Source organism: Solanum dulcamara, chromosome 7, assembly GCF_947179165.1.
Source record: "Solanum dulcamara chromosome 7, daSolDulc1.2, whole genome shotgun sequence".
NCBI classification, from domain to species: Eukaryota; Viridiplantae; Streptophyta; class Magnoliopsida; order Solanales; family Solanaceae; genus Solanum; species Solanum dulcamara.
Genome location: NC_077243.1, coordinates 34,267,808 through 34,288,155, shown reverse-complemented (window position 1 = coordinate 34,288,155; position 20,348 = coordinate 34,267,808). Strand labels below are relative to the sequence as shown.

At 36.0% G+C, this 20,348-nt stretch overlaps 1 protein-coding gene across 1 annotated transcript; it reads right to left on the bottom strand.

Moving 5' to 3' along the window:
* Nucleotides 1-4,478: 4,478 nt before the first annotated feature.
* LOC129894692 (tropinone reductase homolog At5g06060-like) lies at nucleotides 4,479-11,416 on the bottom strand. Its single transcript, XM_055970353.1, has 7 exons — nucleotides 11,357-11,416; nucleotides 11,161-11,267; nucleotides 10,509-10,574; nucleotides 10,094-10,301; nucleotides 5,002-5,218; nucleotides 4,795-4,901; nucleotides 4,479-4,667 (listed from the first exon to the last, which is right to left on the bottom strand). The coding sequence occupies exons 1-7, from the start codon at nucleotides 11,414-11,416 to the stop codon at nucleotides 4,479-4,481; spliced, it is 954 nt and encodes a 317-aa protein (XP_055826328.1).
* Between the last annotated feature and the right edge of the window lie 8,932 nt (nucleotides 11,417-20,348).

Below are 20,348 nucleotides of genomic sequence, written 5' to 3'. Positions count from 1 at the left end.
TAGGATACAGACATCTCTGCACAAATCCACAGGACTCTACTAAGCATTTCTCTCATACCTACAATACTAGTCAACCTAGAGCTCTGATATGAACTTTTCACGATCTGACTTCTCAGGTTATAATGACCTATTACAACTCACCAGTAGGTAAGCCTAACCCATAACCCGAAATCAGAGACAATGGGCTATCAATCAAAATATAATTAAAAAAAAAGCAAGAGACCAATAGTAATAAGAATAAAGAGAAAACAACCAAAAATATATACAAGAAAACATCCCCAAGATCTAACATCACTCGGTATTCGAGCATCTAATCAAACTAAGAGTAAAAGGCTTCTACGAACACAAATATAGATATAGACAGTCTTGAAAAGCAACATAAAGACTATTCCTAGACAAAAATAAATGGAAACCGGTAATTTTGAATGTTGGGAGCTCACCAAATCTCCGAACTGAAGCTGCTCCGCACGAAATTCAAATAATTAGCGACAACTCGTACTATGATCTGCAGGATGCAGAAGTGTAGTATAAGTACCAAATGAATGGTACTTAGTAGGCATAGACAAACTGAGCTCCATAGATAAAGAAAGTATAAACAACATGTACACAAGGTAAGTTCACTGCAAATTACTACACAGGAGATATAACATGATAGAACAAAAAATGAGAATGAAAGAATATAATACATAGAGTAAAGGAACCGAGGCAAAGAACTTAACCGAAAGCACAAGTCTAACAACCTATTCGCTGTAAAAATTACTCCAGGAGACAACTAAACAAACACAGATTGCCAAGGATCACCGCTAATTATATAACAACCTAAAGTCTAATCCCTCGACCTAACAGGGAGTACCAACGAAAAGTCCAGACTAAGCCACAAGATTAATGAACTACCAATTCAACATAAAATAAACACAATTATAATAAAAAAAATATATAACCAACTAGACTCCCATACCCCCGAAAGGTACAAACAATAAACATAATCCCCGGCTACCATAAACTGGGGGTGCCAAACAACAAATAATTATGCTGGTGATAGGTGATGAATATCAATGTCTGTTTTTAGTAAAGTTGTGGTATCATTTGTTACCATCAATCACCACCCGAAACATCTAATCATAAGCATCCTAAAAAGGTGGACACCGAGCCAGCCAAGGAACTCCGAGGGGCGCCTACCCAGCTAGTAAGAGTAAAACCTAAAGGCCGCCCAGCCAGACAGTAAACTCCCAAGGGCGCCCACCCAGCTAGTAAAAGTAAAGTCGGGGGCATCAACATGACCATCCCTATGCAAGAAAGGTCGACGACGCGTCGGCTAGTCAAGTAAAAGTTGAGATCCCCGATGTCACTAGTGTTTCCAGTAGAAAAGGAGTGCGTCCTTGATGCCTCATAAGTCTCAAAAAACCGCTTAACAAAGTGAGTCATGTGGTACAACTCCTGTTAAAACAAGTTTAAAATAGTTAAAAGTGTGAAAATAGTCTTTCTCGAAAACCATGGTGAAAATCCAATGCATGCACCAAGAACGTACAACAAAACACATAAGAATGAAAAACCAATGTAGTGCATACCATCACCAATATCCAAACAAGGCACACACAACTAGGAATACAATATCAATCCTACCACACTACAAAGACGGAGAGAACTAACCGATAATCCAACTTCTTCTCGAACATGGCCTTGGGCCCAAAAGTATAACAACAGCTCAATAAAGTTTCACAAGCCTACCACCAACAATAAAGTGGTTCTAAATCAAAATAAGAGGATAAAACTCAAAGAACGGCGCCTTACCCCAAGAAGGACATTTTAGATCACAATCAAGCATATCTAAGCCAAACCTACGGCTACAATGATCCACTAAGATCTCATACACAAACACAAGGTACACCATCCGAAACAAGCCCTTATGAAAGCTACACCTAGCTATGAGGGCACTAAAACATATTGTAAGATATCTAAGACTCAAACCTAGCCTAAGGCCATAAAGTATCAATCGTAATAAGGATAGTCACACTAAATCATACCACAAGCAAGACCATAAGCCTAAACTAAGGATCCCGTCACCCACAATAAGCCCAACGCTTCTAATGGAAGGGAGAAATTCTAATGCTCAACAAATACCAACCTAAGTCACATGTAATTCATACTAAATATTATCGAATAAATGTTAGTCAAAATGGGAGACAGTAGCCTAACTCGAAGCCGATCACGTGCGCTCTAAATCTGTCGTACAAAAGCTATCCACTTTCAAAACACCTCCAATTGCCACCACGCTAACAAAATATCAATCACCACATCATTATGGATGTTTCAACACCATATTCGCAATAATCAGACATGGAACAAAAATTGTGTCTAAAATAGAATTGTGGGACCCTCACTGGGAATTCCAAAATTGACTTTTTGAAAATGGTCATTTTACCTTACTGAGCTTTTTTCTCAAAATCAAACACAATTCGATGCTCAGAAAGGAAAAAATCATCCCATGCAATATAATTCATAAGAAATCACCATAAATGGAGCTTGGGCAGCCCCTTTAGGGTGGAAAATACCCCAAAAAAAAGTCTTCAATGATTTATAAGCAATCTAATGCGTAGCCACAAACTTTACGAACACACTGAACTTTGAATCACCCAAAATTGAGCCTCCTTGCTCAAGATATTCAATTTTAAAGTTTGGAAAATAAAGTTAAAAATGGGTCTGTTAAGACTTTAAGTTGCCAGGCAATTAACCCTCCGCGAAAACGGAGCCCCCATGCCCGCGAATGCGGAGACCAGACCTAGCAACCCTCAGCAAATGCATAGCATCTCCCGTGAACGCAGAGAACAAATCTTTGCTGCACAGCACACTTTCAAGTTGAGAAAAAGTCTCGACGGGGGATCGAACTCGTTCAAAACATCGTACATGCAAACAAACTATGTTGCTCCACTAAATCTGATGTTTCGACTTAAAGACAGTGTCAAAATTTTCAACTGAGGTTGTCTCGACAAAAATAGGGTCTCACGCTCAAGCAGCGTTTTAGTCAAATTCCATAAGAAAGCTTGAAATGAGACTGATAGCCTCAAAAACTGCACGAAAGGTTGTTCCAGGACAAACTCTTTGTTCCAGAACTAATTGTGATGTCAAAATTATCATTCGAGCACATTTATCAAAAATATTGATCAAGGTCAACCTTAGGCCAAATTTTAGAAGTTAAAATGTCTAATGGCACAAACTCACATAGAAAGCCTCGGGATCCGAGTCAACCATGCCACTAGACTTAAATGACCCTTCCGAAGCTAATGGAACTGTCAGAATTTCATTCTGAGGCCATTTTCCTAGAGTTTTGACCGTAGTCAATTATTCAAACCCTAAGAGCTCTAGAACAAACAAACGGGCATAAAACTCAAATGAATGACCAAGCGACTGAATTGTCAGTCCATCAAGTCATAAATTACTTCAGGTCGTTACTGAAAAGCTCTAAACACTAAAAAAAAATTGGAAACGAAGAAAATGACTACGAGGGTCATTACAGTATGAGCCAATTCATGTTAATATTAAAATAGAGGAATTGGAGAAAGTGATTCAAAATATGTAGATTTTGCAATTTATCCATCCAATTTTTTGTTATTCTAATTTAAGTTTATGAAATTAGAGATAAGTAATGGTAACCATGTCAGGTTTGAATTTTATCAATCTATTAATAAAGTCAAAGGTTCATTATGTCCATGCATTTCTTTTCCATAAAAATTGTATATCTTGCTTGAAGCCTTGAATTGACGAATTTTAGTATATCGTTAGCATACATTACATAAACATATATTGAAAAATTAAATTTATAAACACTATAATAAGTTAATACTTGAAATATAATGTTAGAAAATATTACTTAAGCAAGTATTGACATATTAAAAATCAAAATATGTTTATTTTAATATCTTCTAGGTTGTAACGTGTAACTTTTATATATTATAAGTTTTATATCTTGAATACATTGTTTATGTATTTGTGAATATCTTGTATATATGTATGTATATTTGTGTATTATGTGTGTTTGTGTATTATATTAATTTTTTTTTAAAACCAGCCCAACCCACAAATTAACCCGGCTCGGTAAAGCCGGAGGCAAATTGTTGGCAGGTCATGGGATGGGCCAGACAGTCGAACCCCACTATAGAACCCCGCCCAAGTTGACTCGATCCGATCGATTCGATTATTCTTGATTGCAATAATTTTTACTGGGTTTTGTTGGTCCGGCCCGGCCCAATTGACAAACTTAATGATATTTTCATTTCAAAACTTTTGTTAATCCTCGGATAACTTATTTTCAATCAAACTATCCCTTAAAATATAATATTTGTTGAAATTGTAATGATCTTTTGGGTTATATTTTGTATCAAAATTGATGAGTATATATAATCGAATCAATTGAACTCAAGCTACATCCACCTCAGGAAGCAAATAAAGATGATAGGACAGGGCTAAGACAGTAATCTCGATCAATAGCTTGTGAAATCGAACCCATGGACAGTGAATCCTCCATCAACCGCTATAACTTGCCCAGTGATGTAAGATGCCCCTGGAAGACAGAGGTAAGCAACCAGGGATGACACTTCTTGAGCTTCTCCGGGCCGCATAAGGGGAGTTCTAGTAATTATTCCATCCAATAATGTTTTATTTTTTATCACCTGCAAAAGCAAACCATCAATTTCAGCAAAATTGGAGAATATGTAGGTAGTAGAGTGAAAAAGTCTACCACACGAGGTACTAATAATATATACACAGAGTGAGTTAAGCAGGACGCAAGAATATTACATATTCCACAGAAGATGTCCTTATATACCACGGGGCAACACCATTAACACGAATTTTGTCTTTAGCCCACTCACAAGCCAAATCCCGGGTAAGTTGATTCATCGCCTCTGAAGTTAAATGAATGAAAAGAAAAAAAATTATCTCACTAACTCCTTCGTATTCCATAAGGAGGGATCAAATTATATATATAGTAAGAATGAAGGTAACCTTTTGTTGCTGCATAAATAGAACTAGTAGACAAGTGAACCAAACCAGCAACAGAAGAGATGAAGACAATAGATCCAACTCCAGATGCTTTCAGAAGAGGATGTGCCAGTTGACAAACATGGTATACAGATTCAAAGTTTGTACCAAATAAATGGGCATATTCTTCACTAGTGTAGTCAGTGGTGGGCTTCCTAATGTTTGTCCCCGCATTGTTAGTCTATAATTGCCACAACATATATATAAGGCACTAATATTGTCAACAAATTAACACATAGATAGTTAGCATCTAAAACAAAAAACATATATACAGGTTTCTTTAATTATCATATATATATATATATATATATATATATATATATATGTTCCAGGACGCATAAATAATAATTAGTAAGCATTTACATATTTGAATTTCATTCATTTTCTTTCATCATTAACCTTGTTGACATCGGCTAAAACGGTTTGGCCTCATCAAATAAGATCCCATTCATAGAAGATTTCAAGTAAGGGAGGGTCATACTATTTCGGTGTAGATTGTGAAATCGATCCATAGGATCCGAAAATCTTAGTAACATAGTTAATTATCTATATTCTCATCTTATTAGTTGAGGATTCAATTCCCCACGATATAAACCCCTCTCCATTTTCTGCTTACCCTACCCCCAATTTTGAAAAAAGAAAACATAAGGAATCTACAAGTTTTTAAAAATAAAATTAAACTACTTAAAAAGTAGGTATATTCTCCATTCCAATATTCAAGAATGTCATTTTCCTATAATTAGAAATTGTTAAACTTTAAAATTTTTATTTTATCTCTAATGAAATGATTTATAGTCATAACAAAAATCTAAGGTTAATTTTAAGGCAAAATGGTCTAATGGACCCCTTTACTTGTATGAGTTTGTATTGTGGACCCTTCTACTTAACAATTTACCAAGTAAACCCTGAAACTCAATCAAAAGAAGAATTTTAAACTCCTCCTACAATGTCTGTAACTCACGTGCCCTTAAATAGATGACATATCAAATCAATGTCACATAAATTAATAACACGTCATAATTATCTTTATTAACTATTTTCAAAAATTATTAATCAAATTATTAAATAACAACAACAACAATCTAGTGAAATTCCACAACGTGGGGTTTGAGGAGGGTAGATTGTACGCATACCTTACTCCTACCAAGGTAAGACGGTTGTTTCCTAGAGACCCTCGGTTAAAAAAAAATAAAAAGGGGTCAGATAAGGTTAAGAAATTCAAAGCAATATAGGAAAATAAATAACGAAAGCGTCGCAGATAAATTAGAGTAATCAAAGTACAGAAAGTAATAAATAATAACAGAAATACCAGAAATGAGAGCACAAGAAATTGTAATGTGCTAATGCGCCTACGAATAGGAAAGAATAACAAGACTATGTACTAGCCTTCTACCCTAATATGGGTCCTCCACACCCTCCTATCTAAGGTCATGTCCTCAGTAAGTTGTAACTGCGCCATGTCCTGTCTAATCACCTCTCTTCAATACTTCTACGGCCTACCCCTACCTCTTTTGTGACCATCCATGGCCAACCTCTCACACCTCCTTACTGGGGCATTTGTGTCTCTCCTCTTCACATGCCCAAACCATCTCAGTCGCATTTCCCGCATCTTGTCTTCCACCGAAACCACTCCCACCTTGTCCCGAATAGCCTCATTTCTAATCCTATTACTCCTAGTGTGGCCACACATCCATCTCAAGATTCGCATCTCGGCAACTTTCATCTTTTGAATGTGAGAGACCTTAACTGGCCAACACTCTACCCCACACAACATAGCTGGTCTAACCACCACTCTGTAGAACTTGTCCTTAAGTTGTGGTGGTATATTTTTGTCGCATAGCACTCTGGAAGTGAGCCTCCATTTCATCCACCCTGCCCCAATATGATATGTGACATTATCGTCAATCTCCCTGCTACCTTGCATGATAGACCCAAGATACTTAAAACTACTTCTCTTTTGGATGTCTTAGGCACCAAGCCTAACTTCCACGTTAACTTCCTGAGGTGTCTCACTGAACTTGTACTCTAAGTACTCTGTCTTGGTCCTACTCAGCTTAAACCCTTTAGAATCTAAGGTATGTCTCCAATCCTCCAGCTTAGCGTTAACTCCGCTACGAGTCTCATCGATCAGGACTATGTCATCTGCGTAAAGCATACACCATGGCACCTCACCTTAAATTTTTTGCGTCAATCCATCCATCACCAAGGCAAATAAAAATGGACTAAGAGTTGGTCCTTAATGCAACTCCATAACAACTGGAAAGTGCTCTGAGTCCCCTCCTACTATCCTTACCCTGGTTTTGGCTCCCTCATACATGTCCTTGATCACCCTAATGTATGCCACAGGTATATATTTAGCCTCCAAACATCTCCATAGTATATCGCTTGGAACTTTATAGTAGGCCTTTTCTAGGTCGATGAATACCATATGCAAGTCTCTCTTCCTCTCTCTATACTGCTCCACCAGTCTTCTTATAATATGTATGGCTTTTCTAGTTGAGAGTTTCGGCATAAATTTGAACTGATTCTCTGAAATAGACACGCCTCTCCTCACCCTTATCTCCACCACTCTTTCCCATACTTTCATAATGTGGCTTAGTATTTTGATACCTCTATAGTTGTTGCAACTCTGAATATCCCCTTTATTTTTGTATAGAGGGATCATTATGCCCGACCTCCATTCTTCGGGCATCGTTATTGTTTTAAAGATGACATTAAATAACCTAGTTAGCCACTCTAAACCTACCGAGCTCGCGCTCTTCTGAAATTCCCCAAGAATCTCGTCAGGTCTGGTTGCTCTTTTCCAGCGCATCCTATGAACAGCACCCTTGACCTCTTAGACCTTAATACTCCTGCAATACCCAAAATTGTGACACCTCCCTGTATGTTCCAAATCTCCCAACACAAAGTCTCTGTCCCCTACATTATTCAAGAGTTTATGGAAGTATGACTGTCATCTATATTTAATGAGAGTCTTCTTTACCAATACTTTTCCATGCCCGTCATTAATGCACTTCACTTGATCCACATTGCGTTCCCTTCTCTCCCGCGCCCTGGCTAGCTTGAACAATATTTTATCCCTGCCTTTCTCTTCTAGTTCAGCATAAAGGCATTCAAAAGCTGTCGTTTTTGCCGTCGAAACAACCGACTTCGCCTCCTTCCTCGCTATCTTATAAAGTTCCTTATTCTTCCACTTCTCCACCTCATCCGTGCTTTCTATCAACTTCTCTCTGCTTTCTCCACCTTCCACTCAACTTTCCTCCACCTCCCCCGACCCACAATCACTGTCAGAACCATCCTCACAACCACCATCTCCATCACCTCCACCTTTTTAGTCTCCTTTTCTTCCATTTAAATTAATCTTCATATAAAAGAAAACGTACATTGGAATGAAAGTTTTGATAAAAAATTATTGAATCTTGAAAATATAAGATCTAAATTGTCTTGAAAATTTTACTCTTTAATGATGATATTTGGTGAGACTAAAATGGAAAGAAAAAAAGTGGGAAAAAAAGGAATAGGTCTGCTAAAGAGGTGGAAATTGGTAAAAAAGGGTTTGGGGTAGGGGCTGGCTGAAAAATGGGGGTTGGGGCAGGAATAGGGTGGGAGATAGCTGAAAAGAAGGTTGGGGCGGAGATGGCTAAAACAGGTGAAGAAGGTGGGGGTGGGGGTAAGGGGAAGAAGAAGGTTTTTTTTTTTTGAAAAAAAATCTTTTTCTTTAAATTTATTATTTTATAATTTTTATATTTTTATAATTTAAATGTGCACCTTCACTTGCCTTTACACGCGTGTATTCACACATTTTGCCAACTCAGCAATTATATAGCCACATAAGTCTGGTCAATGGTTGGATGGGTTTGATATTTTGTGTATTACTGAGTTTAAGGGTCTAGTTTGTAAGTGGTTAAGTAGAAGGGTCTATAATACAAATTCGAACAAGTACAAGGGTCCATTAAACTATTTCGTCTAGTTTTAAACCACAAATTTCGAAAATATTTATTTCTTATAAAACTTTGAATCTAATCTGTGAATATTATAAGTCATAATAATTAATACTTAAATATTTAAAGACTTATAATTAAAAATCGATGTCAAAAAATAAATATATCGACTTTCTAAATAGTAATTTTGTCGTATGATAAGGTAGGTCAGAGCAAGAACTGATTAACAGTAGATTGTACTCTATGCTGCATATGTGACAACTATTACAGAGGTCATTTGACCAATACCTACCCATCATGGCGAAGCTAATGCTTTAAGTTACAGCTTGCAATAATTTTGTTTTGAATGATTTATGAATTATAAATTTAAAATTCAATAACGTCAATGCATTAGAGCTTCAAATCATGACTTCAGCTGCCTGCCTAGGGATTACCATATGTATAATACCTAGAAGGTAGTGGCAAAACCCAAAAATTTATTAAGGGTGTTAAAATTTAATATATACGTATAAAAACAAAGGTGGACCTATGTGTCCACATGAGGATGTTCGTACATTTGTTAACTTCAATTTATATATATATATATATATACCTTGAGAGAACATACATTTTATTAATTAGGCACTCTATGACACGAAAACTAATTTAGTGAACTGGTTTAAACTCCACACATCTCCTCTTTTCAAAGTGAAGGAACTGGGCTCGAATCCCATTTACTATTTTTTTTGTTTTTTTTAATTAATCTGTGAAGCTTTGCTGGCTCGTTTCGAACTAGCGACCTCATGGTGCAAAGTAAAGTTCAAAATCATCACTCCACAAAGTTATTTTATCTAGTAGAGTCATTTAACTCATATTTATACTTTATTACATTAGTTTTTTACTTCTATATTTAATAAAATTATCACTCAAATTGATATTGAGCGACATACTTCAACTAACATATATTAGTTGTTGGTGGTGCACCCATGTCTTCAAACCTTGAGTTCGTCTCTGATGAAAAATTATTTTGACCTATATATTTTATATAATTTCTCATATACATAGTATAAGTGTTTGACTGACCATCCATCACTGCATGTGGCTATGCTACCGATAGAAGGAGTTATAGAACTTACAAGAATATTGAGATTTCCGTGGAAAGCTGAGAAAACACTTTCCATGAGCTTCACTCTTTGAGGCCTTGAGGATACATCACAGACGCAACCCTTCACTTTAAAGACTTTGAGGGACCACTCTTGCAAGCATTCCTTAAGCATTGCTTCATTACGTGAACATATGTAGACTGTCGCACCCAACTCGGCTAGTTCCTCCACAACAGCATGCCTAAAAGGAATTACATCATGCATCAATATCAATAATTGAATACTTTTGGTATAAGCAAATATTGAGTAAATTATTACTTTACTCGTTCATTAATTTTGACCAGTTTTAATTCATTTAAATGTAGTTCAATCTATCCATTTGACACGTCTAACTATGAAAGACAAAATTAAACCAATGAAGTTGGTAGTGGGGTTAGAGGAGGTTTACCCAATTCCACGAGTGTCGCCGGTGACGAGAGCGTTCATCCTAAAAAGACTCCATCTAGTACTGTTCCTAGTCGTTGGATAGTGTAATAAACTATCTCAATGGAGAAAGAAAGCAGGTGGGTTCCTTATATGGTAAAATATTTAGGGAGACAATTAATTTAGTTCCTTTTCTAAATAAAGAATCGCAACAACCCAACCCCTAGTACTAAATGCTACAACTAGTGGAAAAATCTTATAATGTAATTGTGGTTATGATGTTTAAATTTGTCTGACTTGCCAGGGAAATCTGTCTCCACTGTCCTCAGGAAAGTAGGTGAAAGTAGTTAGCAGTTGTGACCTTCAGCATCATAGAGTACTTATTTGTATCTTGGAATTTCAACTTAAGCCACTACAACAATAAAGGCACTTAGAGGCAATACAAATTGCTACTAAAGTTTTTATCAGCAATTAGTTGTAACTAGTAACGATCTGTCTTGTCGTCACAGATAGTTGGGGCCATAATTTTATTTTCTAAGCCCCAGTAATCGATGAGTTAGTAAGAAATTAGAATGGAGAAGTTTTTCTTAGTTGGTATCTCTTGATCAAGTGTTGATATGTGGTGCATGAGGGGTGTTTTTCATTTTGTATCCAGTTACCATCCAGGTGTTCACTACAGTGAAGGGGCTTTGCCATAGCGAAGCAGTAGTTTACCGCAACAAAGGTAGATCAGATGTTGATGGTTCACCAGAGCAAAGCCTTTCTTTGCTACAACAGGTTTGTCCTGCATTGAAAGATACGAGGCAAAATGTGCTTAAGTCAGCTTTTCTCCCTAGTCTTTTCTCATAGTTTAAAATATTTGAACCAAAGAACCCCAGATGCAACTTTTCCAAGGTCTAGGACTCTTTCTCTCTTAAGGTAAATGTTCTTCATCAATCTTTTCACCCTTTAGTTCTAATTCATCTTAGAAATGAGGGGAGTGATCTTAATGGGAAATTTTGGGGTAGAACCCTAGAACTCTTGAAATTGATGGGACAACATATGAGTGCTGTGATTATACATGTCTGCTAATTCAAAGTTGCTTATTTCTACTTCTTAGGATGAAATTATGGGTTTAACTATTGATTATGATGTTAAAAAATATGAAACTCTATAAAAATGAATTTTTTGTGCATATAAACTACACACAAAAGATTAATGGGGTTGAAACTTCATGAATGGTGTTGGTTTGATCATGTAAACTTTTCGTATGATGGAATAACCTTCAGTTAGATGGGTTGGAATGCCCAAGACCCTTGTTTGAAGAGTACATAATTAAATACTTTTATTTCGCTTGTCTTAGACTTTGAGCATTCGGAGACTGTGAGAAATGGGAAGGCTCCAGCAATTTAGCTTTCTTGTTTTAAGTTTTTCAGTTGAGGTAGGTTATATTTTATTTGGAGTTAGACTTTTCTTTGTCTCTTGTATATAATTTGAGTTGTATGATACAATATTGATTGGTCTTCGAACATAGTTTGTAATTATTGTTGAGTTGAGTTAGTATTGCTTGTATGCATAAGCATGTGAACTGTTGAAATATCTTTTATGACAAATGCTTTTAATGTGAACTTGTGATTATTATATACTTATTGTGTTATCTTGAGAGATAACTGAAACAGTGAGTATATTGAGAGATATTGATACGGTAAGAATATATTTACTATTCTAATAATGCTAGATGGAGTCCAATATGAACTTACAAACAAACAATTGTGTGTGTGGTTGGATTAGGTACCACGTTGGTATGGTATATAGACACTTATGATCCCCTTCATATCATGACTAAATGAGCAAGATTAAAGATATTTTAGCATATGTGTATAGATGAGAGATACGCTTGAGATTTATTGAATGAGTGTTAGAGGTGACTAATAAGATACAGAGATTATACAGCTGCAGGCCGGCATATTCATATGAGTTTTATGATTCCATGTGTTTTGTTTTTAACTAATAGTGTTGATGATAAATTGTATTATTTGTTCGGTAATAGGTAACTGAGATGCACTAGAAATTGGTGGTATATATATATATATATATATATATATATATATATATATATATATATATATATTCTTGGGCATGAATTATATGATTTCTTGATTTGTGAGACTATTGGTTGACTATGTGCAATGAACCTATCTTCTTGTTCTATGGATGTAGGCTAAATTGTATTAGATGCGAGCATTATGATTGATACAAAAAAGATTGAGGCCCCGAAGACTTAGCCCAGACCTTCGAATCCAACAGAGATTTGTATTTTCTTAGGGGTTAGTTGGGTACTATAGAAGGTTTGTAGAGAGGTTTTCTTCAATTTCAACACTATTAACGAAGCTAACTGAAAAAGTAGCAAAGTTCTAGTGGACTGAGGCTTTCAAGCATAGTTTCTAGGAGTTGACGATAGGTTGACATCACCACCAGTTCTAGCCTTGATAAAGGCTGGTTCAGAGGGCTATGCGATGTATTGTAATGCTTATAGTGTTGGTTTAAGATGTGTTCTAATGCAACATGGTAAGGTGATCTCACATGCGTCAAGGCATTTGAGGAAGCATGAGAAGAACTATCTGATTCACGATTTAGAGTTGGCTGCAGTTGTGCATGCATTGAAGATCGAGAGATACCATTTGTATGTCGTTCATGTTGACATCTACATAGATCATAAGAGCCTTTAGTATATCTTTAAATAGAAGGAGTTAAATCTACGACAACGTCGATAACTTGAATTACTAAAAGATTATGATGTATATATTTTATATCATCAAAGGAAGGTGAATGTGGTAGATGATGCCCTCAGTCGTAGATCTATGGGTAGTTTATCCTATTTGTTGAGAGAAATGTGTTAGCTCGAGAGCTTCATTAGCTAGATAGCTTGAGATTCAAATTATTAGAGGCAAGTGATAGGGGGGTAAAAATTTAGGACACAATCATGTTATCTCTAGTTATAGAGGTAAAGGCACTGCGATATGAGGATCCCAACTTAGACCAACTCATAGGCAAGGCTCAAGATCAGGAGTCTTTAGACTTTGATATAAAAGGAGATGGAGTCCTCAGATATAAAGGTCTATTGTATGTTACAAATGTTGCAGGGCTTCAACATCAGATTATGGATGAGGTACATCTTTCCCGTTATTCTATTCACCCAGGTTCGACGAAGATGCACTATGATATTAAGAAGATCTATTGGTGGTACGAGATAAAGAAGGATATTGCTGAGTTAATCTTAGTACAACATTTCACCCTTAGATAGATAGCTAAGGTGAGCACATAATTCAGATGCTAGAGGATATGCTATAGACATGCATGTTAGACTTCAAAGAAAGTTTGGATAACCACTTACCTCTTATTGAGTTTGCATATAATAAAAATTATCATTCCAGCATCAGGATGACACTATAAAGCTTTGTATGGGTGGAAATGTAGATCCCCCACTGGATGGTTCAAGATAGGTTAGTCAGGGTTGATTGGAGCTGACTTAGTACAATAGATAATAGAGTGGGTAAAGCTTATTTCGGAGCAGTTATGAACAGCTCAAAGCCAACAGAATTCATACTCAGATGTTCAACGAAGGGATTTAAGAGTTTTGCTTTGATGACTAGGTATTCTTCAAAGTCTCGCCTATGAAGGGTTTTATGAGATTTGACAAGAAAGAAAATCTTAGTCCAAGATTCATTGGGATACATCAGATCCTTCATATGGTAGGATGAGTGTCTTACGAGTTAGATTTGCCTTCGGGGATAGAATCTGTTCAAACAGTTTTCTATGTATCGATGCTACGAAAGTGCATAGGAGATCCTTCTCGGGTTGTCCCAATTGAGGGTTTCCAGATCACAAAAGAGCTTTCCTACGAGGAAACTCTAGTTGCTATATTGGATAGAAAATTATGAAGATCAAGGACCAAATATGTTGCTTATGTTAAACTATTGGGGAAAAAAGAATAGAGAAGAGGTAACCTAAGAAGCTGAGGATGACATAAGGTCTCAATATCCTCACTTGTTTCATACCCCATGGTGATGACATATTCGTTTATATTAGTACAATAAGATAAGATACCTATTTGATTTTTATATTGTCGCTTACTATTATTGTTGTTGTTTTCATACTTTCGCTCGCACTATTATTGTGGAGCTATGGTGCTTAGCTAGTTGTGTCATTTACTAAGATGCCTAGATTAAAATTTCTGCATTTTAGGTTTGTGGATAGTCACGTTTATAGAGGAGACTCTACCAAAATTGTGGAAACTCCTAAGGACTTAACTATGTGAGTCAGATTTTTCATTTGAGGATGAATGTTTCTAAAGGGAAAGGATGCAACACCCCAACTTTTTGAAATGTCTAATTTAACTCGTACCTTTGTGAAAATATAAAGAGAGTGATTAATAAATTAAGAATGATATGGTATGTCATATTTTAAGTGTTCAAGGGTTGTATCTCAAGTTGAAGTTAAGCGATTTGCGAAATAAAAGTTGGCAAAATTTATTGCAAATTTCATTTTAAAGACTTTTCTGAAATTTGGGTCAAATATCTCAAAGCTTTTCTCCCAATTTATAAGGAGTTAGGGGACCCACAAACTATCAAGTCAAAGGTCTATGAGTCTAGTTTTCAAAACATTAAAACAGTTTGTCTATATGACTTCAGAATAGAGAAATATTTGTGTTTCTGTAACAACTATGCGGCATAGGCGGCTAGTGTGCCCCTGTCACGCGTCGAATCTACACCCTAGGCATAACCGGCACTTTGAAACCATTGATGGTTCCCAAGCTAACCCTTATCCTGAAAAACTCATTAAGCAAAAGACTTAACTCATAAAAAGTAAATCAGATGGGCATAAATAGTATTAGAACTTAACTTCTCAAAATATTGTCTCAATACTCAAATATATAGATAAATGATGTTTTAAATTAAACATAATTTCTGAAATACCCAATGAATATCTAAACTATGTCTGTATAGTTTATGAAATCTCTAAATCTGACTCTAAAATAGATACCGGGACAGGCCCTTGGCTACCCTAAACACTAAAAATATAAAGACTAAAAGTAAGACTCAGGAGCACATCTAAATTCAAAGAGGTCTCACCAAAAATTGGATGAAAATTTGATCTTCAACGATACATCTGTTGAGTATCTCTATCACTTGTGTTTGCATCATAAAAAGATGCAGCGCCAAATAGCGTCAATACATGAAATGTACAGAATGTAAAATAGCTGAAAAAGAAACTTACTCAAGATACTCAGCTCAACTCAAAGAACTCAACTTTAAAAATAGCTCAACTCAATAAAACATACAATATATGTAAAACAATGCTTTAAAGTTACGAATAAGTAAATGCAACTCTGTGTGAAAACATAATATTTTACTCTTGGAGAGTTTCTCTAACCGACAACCATCACTTATGATCTACGTGATGGTATAACAAAATGTTGTCGTTACCACAACCATCCAATACCTTGCCAGGGTAAGGGACGCAACTCATCTTATGGATCCAATAAAAGTCCTCTTTTAGGGCTATGAGAAGTCGCCCAAATGAACGATACTATCTTATCCTATGCTGGTTACGTAGTTTATAGAGTTCAAGTTATTCTATACGCTTACCCAAATCAGGGCTCAATACTACTCTCAAAATATATTTATTATGCTCATATCTGAAGTGAGTGTATTTACTCAATTACCTCATTTAGACTCTTTGGACTTAGCTCAAACTCAACTCTTTTCAACTCATCTCTTCTCTTTAAAATAGGTATATCTCAGCTCAATAAATACATTGAAAAGCATAATTTGACTTTTCAACTCAATCTCAAAAATTGATGTTTAAATGCATTAATCCTCAACTCATTTATTTTCAATAATACTCGTGCTCAAAATAATAATTAAGAGACTTCTCAAAGCTCAACTCATGCTCAGACACCTTCTCAACTAAATGGTAAAATAAATCATTCTTTAACTCAAACAATGCATAAAATAATTAATGCAAAACTCAACTAGAGTTCATGTGAATATAAACATGAACACACATATCAAGAATTCAACTCATGAAAACTATCAAAGTATATTTAATTATATACAAGAACTTAATAGAATTTATATAGATACTCAAGAATTTAATTTAATGGGCTTGGAACTCAAACTCAAAATTCAACTTGACTGAATAAAGATGTAGGGCACGAGGACGAACTCATTTTAAAGTTGTGATTAGCCTTAAAAACCTGGAAGATCAATGATCTGGATGAAACTAAAAGAAATTGGCAAGAATGCTTGAACCCTAGCTTTTTTCCTTCTCTCCAGTCCTTGCTCGCAAAATATTTTATGTAATAATGAGAGAAAAGACACGTTGGGTACTAATAAGGGACTAATTTTAGTTCCAAAATTCTTAGATTTTGTTTGTTAAATGTAGGAAAAGATAATTTTAGCCCTCATTATATTTGACTATGGTCTTCTACGGGCATTTCTACTAATTGTAGAGTATTCTATAGACCGTAGAAGGCCGATCATAGAAACCTGTGCCAAAAATAGGACATTCGAGAAATTACACTATGGGATCTACGGCCATCCGTCTACGGGTTGTAGACCCTAGGACGGATTGTAGAGACCTTCTCGTAGACTTAACTGGGTTTTGGGCTTGGGGTCTACGGACCCCTTTCTATGAATCATACAATCCTAGACGGGTTGTAGGTCTGGTTCATAAGACCTAAGTGCATATTCGAGTAGCTACTGAAATGTGTTACCTAGTTCTATGATCATCGTTTATGGGTCATAGGACGTTATACGGCTCGTAATTTAGATCGTGAAAGTTTTCCTTGACCACTGAATTTTGAATAAGTGTCAAGAGGTTCTATGAACCCCTATCTACGGCCCATAGAATATTCTGCAAGTATTAGAGTGGGTTGTAGACCTACTGACAGCTCACTTTTCTTAAGTTTTCTCTTGGTTCTTAGAATTTATAGGTGTTACAGCCCCTAGGTTGGTGGAATGTTATAGAATTTCATCCTCTTAAATTTAATTCATTTTCCTGTTCATGTGGAAACCCACAAAATCAGAGAAATTACCCCCTAAATCATTCATATACAATGATAATCTCATCTTGGATCTTTAACAAAAATTGCTCTATGTTGCGAGGTCTTCATTTTGGTATAGTTTTATTTGTGGATTGTGAAACGTAGCTTCGTGGAGGTTGTAGTAGAAAGTGATTTACTGCATTGTGAGGTTATTAGTAGTATTATGCTTAAGATCAAGGTAAGACCCTCCTTTTAGTAATTGCAACTTCTTTAAGCCACAAATAGTAATTTATGACAGAAATTTGTATCTTTCATCGGATTATCTTGGTACCTTCTATTCTTTTATGTTGATTGTGGTTGTACCTTGTTGTAGTATTTAAGGAGTTCAAGTAAAAGTCGGTAGGTCATTTGAATTCATCAAAAAGGTATGTTAAGACTATTCTCTTCTTTCATCATATTTTCTTAAAGCTTAGGAGAAATACAAAAAGGTTATTGTTATCATTAATATATTCGTAGCCATGATTGTTGGTTATTGGCTGCTCTAGTTGTTATAATTCTTTACTTTCAAGATTCTTATTTTGTTAAAAGCCGCTCTATGTTGGGCACGACTTAGAAAATATTCGTATAGGTTACTTATAGATAAATTTCTTGCTTTTAGCCTATTGAATTATTATTGTCTCCCTTGGGGCTATTGTGGTTAGCTTCAGGAATGTGATCTTTTCCTAAGAAGGCTATGAGTTGCCTATGACACTATGTTGTTGTCTAAGAGGGATACACGCTACCCACGGGGCTACATTGATGCCTAAAAGAGCTATGTACTACCTACAGGTCTATGGTGTTGCCTAAGAGGGATATGAGTTGCCTACGGGGTTATATTGATGTCTAAGAGGATTATGTATTGCCTACAGGGCTATGTTTTTTTCTAAGAGGGATATGAGTTTCCTATGAGGTTATATTAATTCCTAAAGGGCTATGCATAGCCTACGGGGCTATATTCTAAGAGAGCTATGTGATTGCCTATGGGGCTAAGGGACTACCAAAAGGGGAATATAGACTAAATGGCACCTTCTAGGCTTATGGGGGTGACGGTAAGTGGTCTTGTATGTTGTTTGTACATGCTGAGCTTATGGGGCTTTGTTAGGTTGTTATGTGATTATTTTTGGTATACCTAGATTCAAAAGTAGGTCAATAAGGTTATCTTATTCTTGACTTTCTTCCCTGATTACTTTCAGTATATTATGATATCTGCTTATTTAGTTTAGTAATTTTTATACTCAGTAAATTATTTTATACAAACTCTCTATTACATAGGGGCGCTGCTGTCACGACCTAGCCCCGTAGGCCATGACTAGTGTCCGAATTGGACACTCGTATACACACCTATTACCTATAGTCAATCGGCAGTTAAATATGATATAGGATTTATATGGGCAGCACGTCATCTCAAACTGTCACTTATATATATATACCAAAATCACATGTTTCTTGGAGAGTCTTAATTGTCAAAAATAAGATAACATAATATGTAAGCTGACAAGGCTTTCACTCCGAATGTAAACGTCCAAAAACATAAGCCATACTAGTACACCAGACAACATCTACATACAACCCACTCATGTGTCTACAGACCTCTAAGAGGATTAACAATAGCATATGACGGGACAGGGCCCCGCCGTACCCCTAAATACACAAATATATACATTATAAGGATTAATACCAAAAGTTTAGGCTCCGAGACAATGGAGCACTTCAAACCCGTTGAGTAGAATCCTAAGTTGGCGGCTCTCCAAAATGAGTATCTGTACCTACGGCCACGAAACGCAGCCCCCCAAAGAAGGGGGTCAGTACGAAATATGTACCGAGTATATAAAGCATAAAATACCGTAAAAGAGATCACATCTGAAATAAAGATTCAGGAGTCAAGTATCATAATCAATAAATCACTGTACCTGTGTCTTATAAAATAAAGACATGCATATCATCATCATATATCGTACCTGGCCCGTTATGGGACTCGGTGTCACAATTATATCAATATATCGTCATATGTATATATATACCATACTCGGCCCTCTAGCAAAGGACTCGGTGAATAGAGTAGTGTACACTGATACCGTACCCGTCCCATTATGGGACTCGATGCCATAATCATATCGTCATATCATCATAATATCATATTATCATATCACGTACCCGGCCCTTTAGTAAGGGACTCGGTGAATAATGTAGTGGAATCCATACATGATAACATACCCGGCCTATCGTAGGACTCGGTGAATAATACCATAACAATATGCACGAATAAGGTATCATTAGCAACCTTGTGAAATTTGATCATTATCGGAGACTTAATAGAATAAGCAAAACAGTCCATCATTTGAAAACCAAGACAATAGTCATTATGAATCACACCAATTATGGATTATACTAAAATATGAATTATACCACAACATGAGTTATACCAACTAGGATGGCTGGAATCATACACATGAGTCAAGACATAACAATATAAATTTTGAAAATCAAGAACGGTAGTCATCCGAGTATATCTACGAATAAGAGTTTCTTTGGAATTTAAGCATACGTCATTCGTTCATTTCATATGGATCATGCCAAAAGAAGAAAATGTTAACTTTACATACCTTTAGCATTTATACGTATATGCTGTCCAATATTGTCTCAACCTATATTAAAACGTTAAGCACTATGGTTAAGCTATGGACAAGAATAAAACGTAGTCTATCGTTAGTAGGTTATTTCTAAAAAAAAAATTGGACAGCACCTCCCCTATACCGCTCACTTTTCCCACTTTCAAACCAGCCATATAATCATCAATCA

Excerpts from the sequence above, each read along its gene's own strand:
- LOC129894692 (XM_055970353.1), bottom strand. The coding sequence starts at position 11,416 with ATGAAGAACATTTACCTTAAGAGAGAAAGAGTCCTAGACCTTGGAAAA. Across the intron at positions 10,302-10,508 it reads GGCGACACTCGTGGAATTGG|GCATGCTGTTGTGGAGGAAC; the intron begins GTAAACCTCCTC and ends AATTCCTTTTAG. Across the intron at positions 5,219-10,093 it reads ACGGAAATCTCAATATTCTT|ACTAACAATGCGGGGACAAA; the intron begins GTAAGTTCTATA and ends TGGCAATTATAG.